Here is an 18872-nt window from a genome sequence, read left to right on the forward strand (position 1 = left end):
ATCCTCTCATCTTGCTCAGTAATGGTGCCCTTTGCCAGTGTGGGGGTGCGAGAGATGCCCATGCCTCAGTGGCTCTCGGTGACTATTTCAGCACAGCGATCGTCAACCGCTGGGACAGCGCCCAGCACTCCTCTGAGTACCCCACCGACGCCTTTGGAGAGCTTCAGTTTGCAGGAGCCAGCAAAAGGCACAGCCATGTTAGTGCTCCACTGTCAAGCTTTTTAGTTCATTAAATGCTTTATTTATATAGTGTTAGACTTACTCACCAAATCTGTGGTGTTATTCTGGTGTTTTGTATTGCTTTGTGTTCCGAATGCACTAAGAGCTGTAGTAGTCAGTGAGATTGTTTTTCCTAACCTTCAACCTGCAGCTGCCTTTAGTAAACAAACCTGTTCTGAGAGAGAGATCTTATAGTACTGAGAAGCTCATTTGGATTATCACAACCAATAGGAGACGATGTGATTTAATAATATTTTATGGATGTGTTATCAAACTAAAATGATTGTGATCAAGCAAATGTCCATTTTGTTTTTCTTGGGCATCTCAGTTCCTGCGTCTATCATGGGACACATCTCCATCCATGGTCTACACCCTGATGACAGCCCATTGGGGCCTGCCTGCACCCAATCTAGTGGTTTCTGTTGTGGGTGGAGAGGGAAGGACAAAGGTGAAGACCTGGGTGCGGGAGGTCCTCAGACAGGGACTGGTCAAAGCCTCACAAAGCACAGGTAATCATGTCATTAAAGTAAATGGTGACTTTACCACTTTAAACCCTGCCAGTATTATACACTTTTAACAGTCTCTTGATAATATCCTGATTGCAATATTTGTCGGTGTGATAATATTTACACTAGTTTAAGTCCTTTCTTGCAAAAGCCCCCCCCCACACACACACACATTTTTTGAGATGGAAAAATTTCTTTAGAAATCAAGAAAGCAGAAATAACAGAAATACCATATAAACAATATAAATATTTTATTTATTTTACCAAAAGACGTCACCTGTGCTTTTTTTTATGTTGCCTAAGGAGGTTACAGCCTCAACAAATCAATCTCAGATTTATAAATATTTCTAAGGAACTGACTAATAATGCACAATAATGAGTCTACTCTTTCTTGGAACACATAGAACGGGCTCCACAGGGTTTCAACAGGAAAAGTCCAGCTGTTGCAAAATGCACTACCAATACTACATGACTCTCTGGAGTCCTATCTTAATTTGGTACTACAATGGCCATTTCCCTCTGACTACTGTGCCAAGTGCAGGTGGCACACGGTGATACTGATCTCCAGTCATCTGAGGTCACTTCAACTTGCTGTTCTCTCTGAGGCTCTAGACGCATGCAGAAACAGTCAGATGTACACAAATAAACCATAAACATAGGCCCAGCGTGCTACACGGAATAAGTATAAACATGTTGGATAACACATCTGCTGCTTTTGAACTAGGGCCCCACAATTAATTGCAATGTATTCAAAGTGCAATATCCAGATCACAGAAGCTGCATTTTGTTTTGTTTTTCAGTAAAGGTAAAATGTGTCAAAACATAATTGTACATTGTCAGAGCCATAAATGTTGTGTTGCTACATGGACAATAAATCATATTCTCAAGACGTAAAGGTATATGTTTGTTTGGTATGAGACCAAAACAAACAGTTTGCATCACTACTGGATTTTTCTTAATTGACAGATCAGTATATGGAAAAGCTCTGCTGTGACTCCTGAATCATCCATTTGGGATCCACAAAATGTTTCCATTTGGTTTCAGTTACTTTTACGCTATTGTCAGTTTTGTTTTGTGCAATTTGAGTCAGACAATATAGACTTACATCTCGATGCGCATCTAAACAGCTGATGGAAACGCACCTAATGACTCTTGTCTTTTCAAAGATAGAATATCACTTGTGATAAATCCCCAGCAGATAAAAATGAAAGGCAAAGCAGTGACAGCAGAGCACAAATATGTAAACATAATAACTTGCAAATGAGAATGTATTTAGTTTTCTCAAGAGGTCTAAGTTCAAAGAAATGAGAGATTAGATCTATGAATAAGTGCAGAGCTTGTTGTGGAATTAAAAGTCAGTCATTGTCCAAGTAAAACTCCAGCATGTCTCATCTCTCCTCCCATCCTCTGATTACTTTTCCACCAGGAGCCTGGATCCTGACAGCAGGCTTGCGTGAAGGTGTGGGGAGATGTGTTGGAGAGGCAGTGAGGGATCATGCCACCGCAGCCTCATCACTCTCTCTTAACAAGGTGGTGGCGTTGGGCATCGCTCCATGGGGCCTGGTGCACAACCGGCAGCAGCTGATCAACCCTCAGGTTGGACATACAGTACTTAGATATTTCTTCTTTCTTCACTTCTTCAGTCATCACTTGGATTTAACTAAGATAATAGGTTAAGAGCTTCCCATTGGATAATTACTGCATGGATGATTATGTTTCAGCTGGCAACAATGTATCTAACCCTAACTGATGCAGTCTCATTTCTTAAACGATCATGTCGAAAGTCACATCCTGTATGTAGTGGCTATTTGTCCTCAGTGTCAATAATCAAAAACTCAAAATATCAAAACTATAATAAAACAAAATCTAATCAAACGGCCACTGAGACACCTAGGGAGTGAATTTACGCAAGATAAACAGAGTCCACTGTCCAGGCAAAAAAATGAAGTTTCTTTGGTTTATTCTCCATTGGCAAACAAACAAACAAAGAACAATGGCCCGTTGCCGCCTCTCTTGCCCTGGTAAAAAACCATCAGCCCTCCCAGGTGCCTGGCTCACCTGTGTCTGCCTACCCATATACTGTATATAAACTCACCCGGTGCGCTCCAGCTACCCAGTACCTTCAAAATAAAAGCATGGTTCAAATACCCAAATTAGCTCAATCAATACTAAATATCAAGTAAACTAAAGGTGTATTCCCCACAACTAAACCACAAAAAATAACTAAATAATAAGTGATTAAATATTACAAAAGTAACAAATAGCTCCGACACTGTAGTTGTGGAGAAGATGTTAATCTGTTTCAGAGGGGTCAAATTATTGGCATCAAGCAAATAAAACATCTAAGGAGATTGCTGAAACTGGGTTAAGAACTGTCCAACGCATTATTAAAGACTGAAAGGATATGAGGGCACCATCATCTTCAAGGAAGAAATATGGTCCAGTGTGACCAGAGAGTCCAGACCTGAACCCCATTGAGAATCTTTGAAAAATAAATACAATGTTGTGACAGAGAAGCTTATTGAAACGATGCCACAGCAAATATGCCTGCCGTAATCAAAGCTAAAGGCAGTCCAACGAAATATTATAGTGTGTGACTTTTTTTTTAGACGGGAAACTCAGCAACTGCAAGTAAAATCACTGAACCTTTGCAGTCAACTATAATCTTGTTATTCTGCCTCGTTTTCAGGGCAGCTTTCCTGCCAAGTACTATGTCCAGAATACAACCCGGGACTCCTGTTGCCTGGACAACAACTACCAGGCCTTCCTGCTTGTGGACGATGGCAGTGTGGGACGCAGAGGAGGGGACACAGGGTTCAGGGCCAAACTGGAAGACTACATCTCCCATCAGCGCACAGGCATCTGGGGTGAGAGAACACAACATCATTTACTCCATCACATGTAGAACGATGATGCGTCAAGTGAATGGTGTGATAGAACTGAAGAGCGTGACACCTGTGAATAAGGAGGCAGGCTTGCACAATTTTTCTTCCATTGTGTTGTTATTTATTCGTTGGAGGAGCTGGTAGAACCGGATATTGCGAACCAGAATGCATGCATGTCAAGTGATAACGCATCATCTGGAATGATGTTGTATTCGACCACTGAAAACTGAATCAAACAGCCAACCACGGTCATGCTCTTTGTTTGCCCCTCTTGCGGTGATTCCTCACTGATGCATCTGATGATAAGATGATCCTATGGTATCCACTGGATGAATGCAGTTGCATGCCACTGCATGAATTTGAGACATGGCTCAACATGTAAAATCAAACAGAAATGGTTTAGTTATTCAGGATGCTCTTAACATTCCTGTGCCGATCTATCAGCTGGCAAATATGCAGTCTGGTTATTCTAAATTTGCGTAAAAGTCAGTATGAGTAAATTTACAAATGCACTGAATGAAATAACATCTGTATTTTTGTAGGCAGTGGCAGCATTGATATTCCTGTCCTTTGTATGCTGGTATCTGGGGAGGCAAACATGCTGGAGGTACAGTGTTAGTGATCAAAGAAATGATTAGGTTACATTTCATCATCATAAATACTTTTTATTGATTTCAGTCAAATACATGAGTAAAAGATCCTTTCCTTCTGTTTCCCTAACAGAGAGTAGATCTTTCTCTGAAGAACAACATGCCCTGGCTGGTGCTGGCTGGCTCAGGAGGCATGGCCGACTTCTTGAGTGATGTCTTGGAGAACCTGGCGTCGGCACAGACGGCGGTCCAGTCGTCCAGCGAGGGCGACGGCGAGGCGGGTCCCAGCGTGGACATGAAAGACAGAGTGGCAGAGCGGGTTAAGAAGTATTTCCCCTCTGAAGCGGAGACGGACAAACTTGTTGAACGAGTAAGAGCTATTGTTGGTGGTTATTGACATGAGAGAAGAAGGCCTGAGGGATTTCCTCATCTTTTATATTCAAAAGCCGGTGTGTCTCGACAAGGACCACTACTGACAATGACTTCCATGGTCTCAGGTTTTACTAATGTTCTCAGTGACTCTCTGATCTGTTGTTATTGAATGTCATTAGATCAAGAGTCCAAATATAGTCACATAAGATATTTTATAATGTAACAGGCAGATGGCCAATACATTTGCCAAACATGTTTCTGCTCCCAAGTGGGTGAAGCCCAGAGACTCTCTTTCATTACAACCTTCAGGGCAAGCTCCCACTGCTACAAGTATAATCATGGTGCCCTGTAGACTCTGAGCTCTCTCACAAAACGACTTCTGGCCTCAGTTTGTCCCAGATCGATGAGACTGTTGGCTCCTCTTTATTTGCTCTTGCTTCACCACAGTTAACTCAACCACAAGCTGTGGTTCTGATGTCAGTTTCACTTTTAATGTGGCATTAGCAAAAGTCTGAAAAAAGGATTGACTCTGGAGTTTGTAGCCAACATCATTCAATTAACTTATTTTGTTTGACCTCCTGAGAATACGTAGTCAGACCCTTCAAATACTCTTATTTTTATTTTTATTTTAATATTTATTTAACAGGGACGATACATACGACATTGCCACAAAGAATGAAAAATGCAATGCATACAAGACGTCTAGCTTCAGCTAATTTGCAGTCTTTGTCCCTGGTCAGGCTAAAGAAGGATACAAGATACTGAATACAATAAGTGCAATAATACAAATACAGTGAATAATACAGTGAATAGGTATCATGAATAAATAAACACAGCTACAAAATTTAGATTAAGAAATTGCACAAATTAAATACATTAAACATTTAAAATGCTGTATTGACAGTGACTTGAGATAAGTTAATGTTCACATTTCTGCTGCTGCTTAAGCCAATGTTTAGCTCTAGCAGAAACTTGTCTGACTCAGACTTTTCTGACTGCAGAAAAGTCTTGCATTAGCTTAAATAAATCCAATGCATCTATCTATCTACCCATCTATCTGATTTTTATCTTTATTAGCCGTTGCCCATGCTGTGACGTCTCTGTCATGAAAAGGTCTATTGAAAACAGGAGCTCATACAAAGATGTGTTGTTGATGTAACACAGTATCACATGCTGCCTCAGAGGGGTAATGCAATCAGGGCTTACAATGAAAGTGTGTCACCTGCTCTCTGCCGTGCCAGTAACTGATTGGAGTCACACTCTCACGTTAATCTTACTAATTTCCACTCGTTATTGTTGTTGCTGAGGTTCAGATGTGGTGATGAAATCTTCTCTGTCTGATAAGCAGCTCCTCTAGCATGGGAAGGCACCGCACTTAATGATGTCACGGGGTTGGCATTTCCCTTCGTGATCAAATCTTTCTTCCTCACTATCTTTTCCTTGAATGTCTTTCTCAGTAATACTAAATATTGTGCTAATTTCTTCCTCTGTCTCCAGGCTCTGAGTATCTATCAGAACAGAGATTTGATTACAATCTACCATGGAGAGCAAGAGGGCCCAGACGACTTTGATACAGTCCTGCTCAAAACCTTAGTGGGAGGTACAGACTAACACTAAGCCTTTCTTTTCAACTTCTTTTTATTGGTTTTTAAGCAAATAATGACAGATGGTCTTTAAAGGTGGTCACACTACTTTAATAGTTGCATGTTCCCACCCCCGCCCCCAAGCCTAAAGGAAAAGGGGAAAAAGTGTTAATTGTTAAACAAACAAATGAATAAATTAGTTAAACCAATTAATTAATAGAAAAGACAATAAATAATGATTGAAAAAACCACACACATTACAATATCACAGCAATAAAACTTCTGTAAGGTACCATAGTTTAGACTAACACTAATCCTAATTTATTAATATCATGTTGAGTTCAAATGTGTGTTTCTCTGTTTTTCAGCGAGTAAACACCGCGCGTCAGTCGATGCCAGCCCTTACAATGAAGAGCTGAAGTTGGCGGTCACATGGAACAGAGTCGACATTGCCAAGAGTGAACTCTTCAATGGAGACATCCACTGGAGGGTGAGCACAGCGCAGGAGGGACAACATGTCACGTTACATTTAGAGAACGGGTGCAGTGTGCCGTGCCACTTGGATCAAACAAAAATACCTCAATGGCACTGATGATATAAAATAAGTGAAAATATGAAATGTAGTTTTCAACTTGTATTGAAACTTGGTTAATGATCATTTACATCTAATCTGCTCAAAACAGTATGAGGACTTGGAGGACTCCATGACAGACGCCCTGATCAACGACAAGCCGGAGTTTGTGCGTCTCTTCACTGAGAACGGCCTCAACATCCTGGACTACCTGACATACGGCAGGCTGGAAAGCCTCTACCGCTCGGTGGCTGACGGGACACTTCTATACCATCTCCTGCAGCGCCACCTGGTGGAGAGGCTTGGAATTGCAGCACCGGTTTCAACAGCATCGAACCAGCAGAGCTCACCTTCTAAAGCCGAAGCAGAGAAGACTCAGACGGCCCCAGTGAGGGAGATCAGTCTCTTTGAGGTGCTTTTTTTTAATGACTTTTTAGCTTTGCTGAATCAAATGAAAAATAATGTGTAGAAAATTGTATTTATTCTCTCTCGTGTATCACTTGACTCCTTGTCTCTTCAGGTGTCAAGGGTCCTGGAGCTGTTAATGGGTGATGTCTGCAAGCCGTTCTACTACGATGCTTTGGGCTTGGAACAGAGCCAGTCCAAGAGGAGGGCTCTACGGGTACTAACCTGTGAATATGTAGACATACACTCAGTGGCCACTTTATTAGTCACATTTATAAAGTCTAATATAGTTCAAAATATACATTTATGTTGTCGTATGGGTAGGGGTGGGCGATATGGCAAAAATATCATATCACGATTTAAAAAAAATAAAATAACGATCTCGATTTTATCACGATCTTCAATCGAAAATTGAAAAACAGACAATTTAAGTCAAAGAGCCTTTCTGTACAGATTTTAATGGGATCTATGCAAAGCTCCACTACTTCCTGAACTTAAGGCAGCTCCTTTGTTTCCTGTCTTACAATATTGGACAAACTGATTAATCCAGGTGTGTCTGACCATTGTGACTACTCAGACACACCTGGATTAATCAGTTTGTCCAATAATGTAAGACGGGAAACAAAGGAGCTGCCTTAAGTTCAGGAAGTAGTGGAGCTGTGTATAGAGCCCATTTAAATAGTTGCATGTGCAAGTAAACATACTCTGATAAAATGCACCAAATGTGCCCCAGACGATCCTACGATCTCTGCACTTTGGCAGATCGTCTACATGTTTTAATCCTTCACGATCTAATATCGTCATATCGCCCACCCCTACGTATGGGTATTGATTGTATGTTTTCGCACGTTCACCTAAGAAAGGATCCACTGAGTAAAGCTTGACGTGTTAAAAGTTGTTTTCTCACCTTTGCCCTAACTTAACTTCTGTCATTCATGCCAGCGTGCCAGTAAGCTGCTGCGTGGAGACTGCTTGTATCGGGACAGACGCTGCCTCTTCCCCTGGGCCTCGCTCTTCATCTGGGCCGTCCTGCAGAACCGCAGCAACATGGCCTTGTTCTTCTGGGAGATGGTAAATCTCTTGATACTTTCAGACTCAAGACTTTTCTGCAATTACAGTAAAACAACTGAACTGACTGACACATTGGAACAAATGATCATCACTACTGACTTAACCACAACACGTGCTACAGTATGTCCTATCAGTACCTGTTTCAAAAAGAGTTTCTCTGACGTCCCTCTTTGTTTCCTCCAGGCGGGGGAGTCGGTGCTGAGCGCCCTGAGCGGCTGTAAGATCCTCAGAGAACTGTCCAAGCTGGAGATCGAGACTGAGACCAAACTGTCTATGAAGGAGCTGGCCCAGAGGTTCGAGAACCTGGCACATGGTAAGACTGTGAATGCATCACCCACTAAAGTCAAAGTGAGTTAAAAGATGTGCAGATATAAATCAGACATTTCATATCCTCATAGCTGTGCTCAGTGGGAGTTGGTCCTTCCTTATTAACGTTGATTTTGCCGGTCGATGTTTTTCATAATGAGTTTGAATTCTGCAGCAAATGAAGCGACGCATTTATGACCATTGTGTGTTGACTAACCAACCAGTGTCTACGTTTGTCAGACATCTTCAGCTCTTGCTATCGGAGCAACGAGAGTCGCTCGTTCACCCTGCTGATCAGGCAGTCTCCGGTCTGGGGGGGCACCACCTGCCTCCAGATGGGCATGAGTGCTGACGCGCGGCTCTTCTTCAGCCATGATGGAGTTCAGGTGTGTCACTGTTTTACACATGGTCCACTGACGTATGAAAGTCTTGGTGGAACCAAGACGCTGATTTAGTTCAACCACTGTGCTCAGTCTGTTGGATGTGGGCTCAACTTAATTCTACTTTAAACAATTGTACCCTCTGTTCTTCCTCCTATTAGAACATGCTGTAACTTGTATACTTGTAATAACATACATGGCGTCCTCTCCTCTTCTTCCTCCTGCTCCTCTTCCTCCAGTCTCTGCTGTCCCAGATCTGGTGGGGGGACATGAAGAGGAACACGGATGTGTGGAAGCTCCTGCTCACCTTCTTCTGTCCCATCCTCTGCTACACCAACCTCATCTCCTTCAGGTGAAGTCCACATGTGATTTAACATTTCCAGCTCAAAGCAGGTAAACTTTTTATTTCTCAGTATGTATGCTGAACATTTTCACACCATACTCGACCTGACAGGAAACAGGACGACCAGCAGCAAGAAGAGGAGAAGCCTAATGAGGACGGGCTGATGCGGGACAGCGACAGCCTCTACGGCACCACCGTCTTCTCTTTCTCTGACATCAAACACATGTAATTATCACAGACATCACTCAGTGCTATTCTGTAGACTACCAGGCTTCCGCTTTTTGCTGCATGCTTTTCCTCGTGTTGATGCTCATGTTGATGCAGATGGTATTTCTGAATTTGAACGACTGCTTTGTATTGTTGAAGTGTGCTAATTAATGTTGTGTTGTTGTTGTACTAGTGAAGCTGATGCACAAGATGCAGTCACTCCCAGGACAGCAACCATCAGGGGTGAGTCCTCCTTAAAGGGACAATGTGTAACTTCTCCTGTTATCTATTCACGAAAATCGATTATTTGGTTCAAAAGTCTGTTTTTCATTAATCAGTAATCCCCCCCATCAACAAACTGAAGTGTTCCGTTAAAGGTGTACAGAAAAGAAAATTGAATTTAAGTCCACTCTGGGTCATAAAATTTGTGTAATAACTGATCTATCAGACGATGTAGGCCAAACTTTGTGCAAAATTCTATTTTTGAGTAAATCTGGGATGAAAGTGTGTATTTTTTTTTTCGCATTGGATAATGCAGGTGCACGTCAGCCTGTACACGATTCATCAGCCACTGATATTGGATCTGTAATCCGTCATTCAAACGTCTGAGACACGCACACACACACGGAGCTCGATCTCGCCCCAAGCTTTGAATATCCCGCCCGCTCAATAACGACCAATCAAATTCGTTTTCCTTACTCGGGTAAACTTGTGTTGCAGCTCGTGACAACTCGGCGCGACAAACAGGACAAACGGCCATTTCTGTACAGCTTTAAGCTCTGAATTAGCCGTTCATATCATTCATATCTCCATGGAGCGGGTAAGCTCGGTGCTGGCTGCCATGTGGTGTCGCCATGTTTTTACGTTCAGTGGCAGCGTGACGGTAGGAAACCACGGAAACTCAGCGGAGACACCGGAGCTGTCGGCTCAGGTGGAGGTGGCTTCTGTGAAAAGTCACCGTGGTAACGCAGTGAGGAGGAATGGAGCGTTACACTGATGTTGCATTCAGGTGCAGACGGCCGTCGGTAACGAACCAGATGTCATTTTAGTCACAGAATCGAGAGAAAGCCGGTAAAACGTGGGTCAAGTAAACAATACCACATCGCCATGACAACATATTGTCACGTGTATGTTTTGCCTCGTGCTGACGGACCACTTGTTTACATAGAGGGTCGTTTATGCCGTTACGTGCAGCGGCTGTCGTCCGTCCAATTTCACGTGAATGCAGCATGAAAAAATACGATGCAATATACAACCACGACGCTACATGGGAGTAATTCCTACACAATGTACCTTTAAACTCAGCTCCTCTTCCTCAGCTCTTCCTCATCACACTGATGTGTATCTAATGAATCATCTTCCTTTCAGGCATACCTCACACTCGCAGACCACCACAGCGTCCGTTCATAGTGTCAAGATGGCGCCAGTTCTGGTTTGCACCCGTCACATCATTTCTGGGCAACGTCCTGATGTACTTCCTCTTCCTCCTGCTGTTTGCCTACGTGCTGCTGGTGGACTTCAAACCCCCTCCCCCCGCTGGTCCCGCCATCACCGAGTATGTGCTGTACTTCTGGGTGTTCACCATCGTGTGTGAGGAGATCAGAGAGGTGAGTGCAGACAGACGTCACTGTCGTCCTCTGTGTTCAACGCATCCACTTTACATTTAGAAATTGTGAGTAACAGTGAAGAAAGGAACCAAAGCAGAATATTTCATTTAATTAAGTAACTGAAAGGCTTTATTATGTATTTGGACACACCACATATTAAAAATCAACCATTTGTTGTAAAGTGTTGTCCTACAAGTCCTCATCTTTGAAGAAATGACACATGACAACACTGCTCAGTATTCTGTTTCTAAATATGAAAAAGGCTTGTCTATAGTTTACATAGGAAACAATACAGTTAGTAAGTTAAACTTATTCATGAAGTTGATGTTTTCTTCTCCTAGACCTTCTTTTTGGGGTCGATGACCCTGCGTCAGAGGATCAGAGTGTACATTCAGGATGTGTGGAACAAGTGTGACCTCACTGCCATCATTTTGTTCATCGTAGGACTAATCTGCAGGTATGGTTGCACATGTATTATTATTAATGTAATAATTATGACTGGGTTGTGTGTGTTTCGTGGGCCTTGTTCTCATTGGGTTCCACTTGTGGCATCTTATAAAGTTTGTTCCTAGTGACTGGTTGACTGTCAGAACATGAAGATGCTTAAAAAAACTCCTCAGTACATTTTCCCTTTTCCCTTTCCCCCTGTCCTTCAGTTGTCCTCAGAGATTCCCATCCTGTAAAGTCAAATTGTGCACCAACCCCTCACACTTTTGACCGTGTGGCGAATGTTTGTGTTACAATAGTTGATTGACTTGGCTCTGTGTTGCAGGATGTTCCACTGGTCATACGGATTCGGCCGGGACGTCCTTTGTGTGGACTACATGGTCTTCACTCTGCGCCTCATTCACATCTTTGCAATTCACAAACAGCTGGGACCAAAAATTATCATTGTCGGCAAGATGGTGAGAAATACAAAAAAATGTATTCACCAATATTATAACATGTGCCATTTACATTCTAATGAGAAGAGGAGCATTGATTTCTCCTGTTCAGATGAAGGACGTTTTCTTCTTCCTCTTCTTCCTGGGGGTGTGGCTCATGGCGTACGGAGTAGCCAACCAGGCTTTGCTTTATTCCTATGACCCGCGCCTCGATCGCATCTTCCGCCGGGTTTTCTACCGGCCCTATCTGCACATCTTTGGACAGATCCCTGTGGAAGAGATGGATGGTATGGGTGCAGATGGCGTGACTGCATCTTTAAAATTCTCCACAATAGTAAGAATTCACTAAACTGATCCATGTTGTTCTATCCATCCCAGTGGGGAAGCAGTGGGACATGCCCTGCACAGACAACGTGACACTGATTCAGGACGGAGCGGAGCCGTGCAGGACTCTGTACAGTAACTGGCTGGTGGTAATCCTGCTGGTGGTTTATCTGCTGGTCACCAACATCCTGCTCATCAACCTGCTGATCGCCATGTTCAGGTAACTGGAAATGAGAATGGTGTCTGTCATTTTGCTAATATGCCAATATCTATACAATACCATACTCTGTTTGTGTGTTTCCACAGCTACACCTTCAATGAAGTGCAAGCACACAGCGACATCTACTGGAAGTTTCAGCGCTACAACCTGGTTGTTCAGTACCACTCCCGTCCTTCGCTGGCTCCTCCTTTCATCATCCTCTCTCACATTAACCTCTTCATCAAGAGGGCCATCCGCAAAGTGCCCTCCATCAAGATCCACCACTTTGGTCAGTATTTGTATTGGAGTTTGTCTAATTAATGTAATGACGTTTTTTAAAATTTCATTTAATTTCATAGAAAAAGAGAGGGTTGCCTGCACACTCTTACAGGAGGTCACAGTGATTTATTTAGCACAAACGTTTTCGACCATGTGTGGTCTTCATCAGGTGCCATTTAATTTCATAACCTTTATTTAAACTCGGAGATATATTGAGGAGTAACCTCATATACAATATAATATATAACACAAAACATATAAGGACAGAAGACAAGACATTTGAAACGTACAAAAGCATAACAGAATACCAGAATTTAAAGGTGACTAGGGTAAATTGAAACATAGTTAAAAGCAGGAGCAGTTAGAGGTCAAATAGGTGTAGGGACGTCGGACGCAAATTAGCCGCCTGGCTATAATCCGGCATATTTACAGCAGTATTTCTTTTAGTTATACTAATGTTTATTAATATGCACTGTCCCTATTCAAATAAATGCTATTCATTCAAATTAGTTATGGTTTTAAATTGTCCTATTGATAAAAGTGAGGTAAGTTTCAAATGATTTTGCAGAGTGTTCCAGGTTGTAAGAGTAAGAGAAACTGGTCTTTCCAAGTTGGGTGCAGAGGGAACCTGCAGTGTGAGCCAGTCTTTTGAGCATGTACGATAGAGACCTGCATTGAAAGATACTAGTGAGTTAATATAAGATGGTAAAAGACCAGTAAGAGCTTTAAAAAATAAATAAAATCCAGTGTCGATCACGCCTAGTAGATAGTGAGGGCCATCCAACTTTGGAATACAGGTCACAGTGATGAGTGTTGTAGCTGTCGCCAGTAATAAACCTCAGGGCTGAGTGATAAACGGTGTCAAGTGGATGTAAAGTTGTAGCTGATGCATGCCTGTATAAGATGTCTCCATAATCTAAAACTGACATAAAAGTTACTTCAATAAGTTTCTTCCTGCAGTGAAAAGGAAAGGATGATTTGTTTCTGTAGAAAAAGCCTATTTTTTGTCTTAGTTTGATTACCAGATTAGATACATACAGTGAAAATAAAACAGGGCCAAGGATTGAACCTTGGGTACACCCTTTGTGATATGTAAAAAGTTTGATTTGACATTACCGAAGGTCACACGTTGCTGTCTGTCTGTGAGGTAACTTTGGAACCATTTAAAAGTAATGTAATGTTAAATTCTGTTTGAAACCAAAACTCTAGTATCCCCCATTAGTCTCTGTCAATGTGATGTTTTGATTTGTAGCTGCTGACTGATTAAAACCTCTGTCTTTCCCATCAGTCCTTCAGTTAAGAGGGAAAGCAGCTAACAAGCTAATGACATGGGAAACCATCCAGAAGGAGGACTTCCTGACCGCACAGACCAAGATCCAGAAAAGCAGCGACTCTGAGAGGCTCAAACGGATGTCTGTCAAGTAAGTACGGCCTCCTGCACCTTCATACAGTTCCTATCCTTACTCTCCATCATGCTGAGGGTGTATGTCTGTTTTCTCAGAGTGGACGGTGTGTTTAAACATCTGACTGAAGGCAGGGACTTTGACCACAGACTGAGGGCTCTGGAGAATGAGGTGAGATTAAATCAAGAGTAATTATGACACTGTGTTCTGATATTGATACACACAGTAGTGTACTCACAAAAAGTTAAATTATATTCAAATTTCAGATTACACTTAAAATGCACTATAACCTTTATAGGTGAACTTAATTTGACCTTCTCTAAACTTTTGGACGCACATGTCCAACCCTTCAGTGTTTCACTACTTACAACATAACATGCTGTTCTCTAACAAGGTGATTAATCACATCAAGTTTCTGATCCATGAATCGACCACTAAATGTTCTGGTTCATGACAGTTTGTATTGAAACAGTCCTCTTCATCATGATGTTCACATTTTCATGAGACCAAGACGACACCTATATAACAATCCATCAACAGTACCTGGACACGTCGAGGCTTCAGATGGGATGTTGTCAGAGGGAAGTGTCCACTGAGCTCAGAGTGTCTCAGCAGGTTGAGCAGAGACACAGAAAGGCAGAGAAGTGGACGTTCTTTGGCCACATGACAACATCACTGTTAGCTTTTGTTTCAATAAATAGCTTGAGATGAAGAAATTACTCCATACTTCTACTTAAATGCCCTACTTTCATGATATAATATCACTGTAGCATGAACTTTTTTCCCCATAAATTTCACCCCAAAGTTGAATATCCCTAACTTTTTGTGAGTCGTGTATGTGTCAAGATAATAAAACTCACATAGGTTTATTAAAATAATATTTCAACATCTTTGGACCTCGGTGAGAGTTTGATTAGACTGATAACAGTCTACCAGGATATAATCCATTGGTCTACTGTGTAGCTGAACCTAAATCATTTTTCTTTTTTTTCTTTTTTTGCCTCTGGCGTATTAATACATAGTTGTCAAATCACAGTCATTTTTGCTGTTATCGTCCTTCAGATGGAGTACTGCTCAAACGCTCTCAGCTGGATTGTGGACACTTTGGCACAAGGAGGCACATTCAAACCTCCTCGGCCTCCACCTACATTAAGAGGTACTCACAAAGAAAATACATGCCTCATGACACAAATGAGAAACAGTTGGCATATGTTAGAATACCAAACCCGGACTCACCTCTCTCTCTACTTCTTATACACAGATGCGTTCCCTTCTTCTTCCAGTTCCACTTGATGCAGCCTCTGTGATGCCTTCACTTCCTCAGGGTCAGTAAAAGACAAGACAGGGTTGCTTTTACTCGGGCTGCTCTCATGACAAACACACACAACACTCACTGTTTTCCAGCTATGTTATGCACTGGATTAATGCACGAGAGATTTGCAAAGAGTCTTAATTATAATATACAAATTCATATGTCATCACTTCAGTTACAATACTGAGAAAATATCAAAGAAGATATCTTAAGTGTGCAATCTATCGTACTCTAATGCCAAAGACAAGTTCATGTATTTATAATGTGATATAATATATTGTATGTATTATATTTTGTCTATGCTATTTTGTTTTTACAGCTGGAATTCTTTTTGCAAGGTTTTTACAGTTTTTTTTATTGAACATTATTATGATATGATATTGTTAACAGGGTTTATATTAGTTGCAGATAGTGTAACTGTATTGCCTGTCTCGCTAAAGGGTTGCTTTTATTAATCTGAAATGTTGTATGTCTTTATGATGCTACATTATTTTATTCTGTTCAATAAATTGTGCATATGACAAAGTTCTTACTGTTACCGTGACTCATTCATAGATTAATTAGCCTAGAAATCTAGACGCACCCTAGCGGCAGCAAAAATATTTGCACTATTATACATTTTAGTGATATAGTCTGGCTCGTCAGGCTATAGATTAATACCACTTTAATGACTTTTGGCTTGGTTTAGCATAAAGATTGAAAACAGGGTAAAGTTTATCAGTGAGTTAGCTGTTCTTCTTGTTTTTATGCTAAGCTAAGATGACTCCAGCTGCATACTGTAGTGTATTCATCAAAATGATGAACAAATCCTTCAGATGTATGAGCTGTAATGAGCTGCACAAAGGAACCATGATGTGATCAAATGATGTAAATGTCATAAGAAAATGTGCCAGGAGGAGTGGGACTGAAACTTGGAAGCTGGTAGTTAGATATACTGTAAAGAGAAGAGGCTATTGATAGTGTGAAAACTGCACCACGGTGCTTATTTTCAGTATGCCAGAGCTCTATTGAAGGTCACATAGTGGAGCTGTTCTGTTGAAGGAGCCTTTACTGTAAATAGCCGGCTGGGCCACCTGTCAATCGCACCAACGGCTTGCACTGAGAGAGGCGCTGTCATCACTCTCTGCCTTCCTGCCCTCTCCCTGCATGCGGAAATATGTACCTTTGCAAGTGATTATGTGTCTCACTCACTCCCCATGTCTGTGTGTCTCAGTTATTTTAATCTATAGGCTCCTCCGTTCACACAACCTGCAACACCAAAGCACTAATTTACATCCTCTCTCTCTCTTGTCTCTTAATCAACCGCCTGGAGTCAAAATGCACAGATGTAGGTTAAACCATTTCTTTGGAATGTCAGCTATGCACGTCTGCGTCGAGCTCACTGCACATGTGCAGACCACTGTCACCTCGTTTCCTTCTATTTACGTCCATTCCATACATCATGCTGACATGCTGTGCTCTGCTTTGGGAACGGCAAGCAACTATCACTGTCCAGACTGAGTCTGAGGGTGTTGGTTTAACCCTGTGGTAACTTCATAATCTGGAACGGAGCGTTGATTTCCCTCATATTACTATATTTTTTATTACAGTGAGCTTCAGTGAGGCTTTTATTTTAGATGGGCCAACACTTGAATGTTCACATGCAGTCCTGAGTGTCAACCATGTGTGTTAATAAGTTCAGTTACAGGAGAGTGCAGTGTATTGGTGCACTTCTTTGCACCACCAACAGCTTTATTAGGCTGAGAATATAAAGTAAAATTCAAAGTTGAGGGATGTGAATGTGAATGTGCTTTTCTTTATGTTTCAAACAGATTCCCCAGTTTGATTTAAATCGTTTTTATTTATCTGTTTGTTAGGGGATTGTTTCTTTAATTTGATTTTATCTGAATTTGCATTAAATTTGGTTTTGTGGTAGGATTCATTGACATGGGAAAGTTTGACAATAATGGTCTTTGTTTTCTTTTTCTTTCTTCAGTTCATCCATCTCATATATACACACACCCACACACGAGAAAACATAAAAGACAAAGCATACCCTCTCATGTGTACATATACTGGTTAATACGTTGTTAAATGCTGTTACTAGTAATCAAATCAGTAATAATAACATAGTACAAGAATCCATCCAGTGAGTAATAGAAATTAAAAATAAAATAAATTAGTCGAATGTGCTTTTCTTTATGTGTTTCAAACAGATTCCCGAGTTTGATTTAAACATTTTTATTTATTTGCTTATTAGGGGATTGTTTCTTTAATTTGATTTTATCTGAATTTGCATTAAATTTGGTTTTGTGGTAGGATTCATTGACATGGGAAATAAATACATTAATAGCAAGCAATAGAAATATCTCTCTCTCTCTCTCTCTCTCTCTCTCTCTCTCTCTCTCTCTCTCAATTCAATTTTCAATTTCACAAGCTTTATTGGCATGACTGTCAGTACAATATTGCCAAAGCATTACAAAAATGGTAAAATAACACATACAATATAAATAAATAAACAGATAATATAATAATACAGATGATACTGATGAACAAACAGTGTAGATATCATTTAGCAGGTAAAACTCAACAGGAGCAGCAGCAGCTGCTCATATAGAGGAGCTCATGTTGAGCAGCTCATCTCTCTTTTTGTGACAGGCACAAACATATTTTGCTGCTTCTAAAGCAGTGGCTCTTTGTTCTCCTAACAAATGACAGAATTTGTCCTGGTCTGAGAGTTGGGTGAAGTTGGGTGTTGTTAGTGTGATGTTAGTGTATGTCTGTGTTCTGATGTGTGTGTATGCGTCACAGTGTAGCAGGAAGTGTTGCTCTGTCTCCACCTGTCTATGTGGACAGAGCTGACAGAGGCGCTGGTCTCTGGGCAGCCAGGTCTGTCTGTGGCGGCCGCTCTCTAAAGCCAGGCTGTGGCCGCTGAGTCTGTACATAGTCAAGGTTTTCCTCAGTCTGGGGTCAGTTACTGAACTCAAGTAATCTGCCATGGAGTATTCTTTGTTTAGGGCCAAATAGCATTGCAGTTTGCTTTGGGATTTGGTTGTACATGTCCAATAGTTGATGTAATTGTCTTTTTGTTTTTCTATAATTTGGTGGGGCCGGATTGTGTGAGGGTGGTCTTGGTGCTCGGTGCTGGTGGAGCTGAGCCTGTGGACCAGCTGGCTGAGGGGACTCCTGTCTTTGCTCTCCTCTTGGCACTGCAGGGCTTTGTAGTGGTAGGAGTTGGGGTCGCTGGCTTTGAGGTGTTGATAGAATAGAAATCTCTCTCTCTCTCTCTCTCTCTCTCTCTCTCTCTCTCATATAATTATATATACAGTATATATATACAGAATATATATATACACACACACACCCTATATACATACACCTACATGTATACTGTATCTATCTAAGTGTTGTGTCTTCCCTGCAAGCTGTACTGTAAGTACAATAGTT

The 18872-nt window shown here is 41.5% G+C and overlaps 1 protein-coding gene across 2 annotated transcripts in view; it reads left to right on the forward strand.

Moving 5' to 3' along the window:
• The window catches only part of LOC311002944 (transient receptor potential cation channel subfamily M member 4-like), a 17698-nt gene extending 1825 nt beyond the window's left edge, over window positions 1-15873 (forward strand). For both annotated transcript variants that reach the window (XM_083994554.1, XM_083994555.1), the window contains exons 3-28: window positions 20-197; window positions 548-728; window positions 2152-2321; window positions 3415-3592; window positions 4153-4217; window positions 4334-4570; window positions 6070-6172; window positions 6524-6645; window positions 6839-7138; window positions 7247-7348; window positions 8074-8202; window positions 8386-8515; window positions 8749-8894; window positions 9128-9240; window positions 9343-9456; window positions 9632-9681; window positions 10807-11045; window positions 11387-11502; window positions 11818-11950; window positions 12042-12216; window positions 12308-12473; window positions 12560-12741; window positions 14020-14152; window positions 14233-14305; window positions 15197-15290; window positions 15396-15873. In XM_083994554.1, the coding sequence (XP_083850680.1) occupies window positions 20-197; window positions 548-728; window positions 2152-2321; window positions 3415-3592; window positions 4153-4217; window positions 4334-4570; window positions 6070-6172; window positions 6524-6645; window positions 6839-7138; window positions 7247-7348; window positions 8074-8202; window positions 8386-8515; window positions 8749-8894; window positions 9128-9240; window positions 9343-9456; window positions 9632-9681; window positions 10807-11045; window positions 11387-11502; window positions 11818-11950; window positions 12042-12216; window positions 12308-12473; window positions 12560-12741; window positions 14020-14152; window positions 14233-14305; window positions 15197-15290; window positions 15396-15427 (3661 nt within the window). In that variant the 3' untranslated portion in view covers window positions 15428-15873. The remainder of the gene's footprint in view (window positions 1-19; window positions 198-547; window positions 729-2151; window positions 2322-3414; window positions 3593-4152; window positions 4218-4333; window positions 4571-6069; window positions 6173-6523; window positions 6646-6838; window positions 7139-7246; window positions 7349-8073; window positions 8203-8385; window positions 8516-8748; window positions 8895-9127; window positions 9241-9342; window positions 9457-9631; window positions 9682-10806; window positions 11046-11386; window positions 11503-11817; window positions 11951-12041; window positions 12217-12307; window positions 12474-12559; window positions 12742-14019; window positions 14153-14232; window positions 14306-15196; window positions 15291-15395) is intronic.
• The last annotated feature ends 2999 nt before the right edge of the window (window positions 15874-18872 follow it).

This window comes from Trachurus trachurus (assembly GCF_905171665.1).
Source record: "Trachurus trachurus genome assembly, chromosome: 19".
NCBI lineage: Eukaryota > Metazoa > Chordata > Actinopteri > Carangiformes > Carangidae > Trachurus > Trachurus trachurus.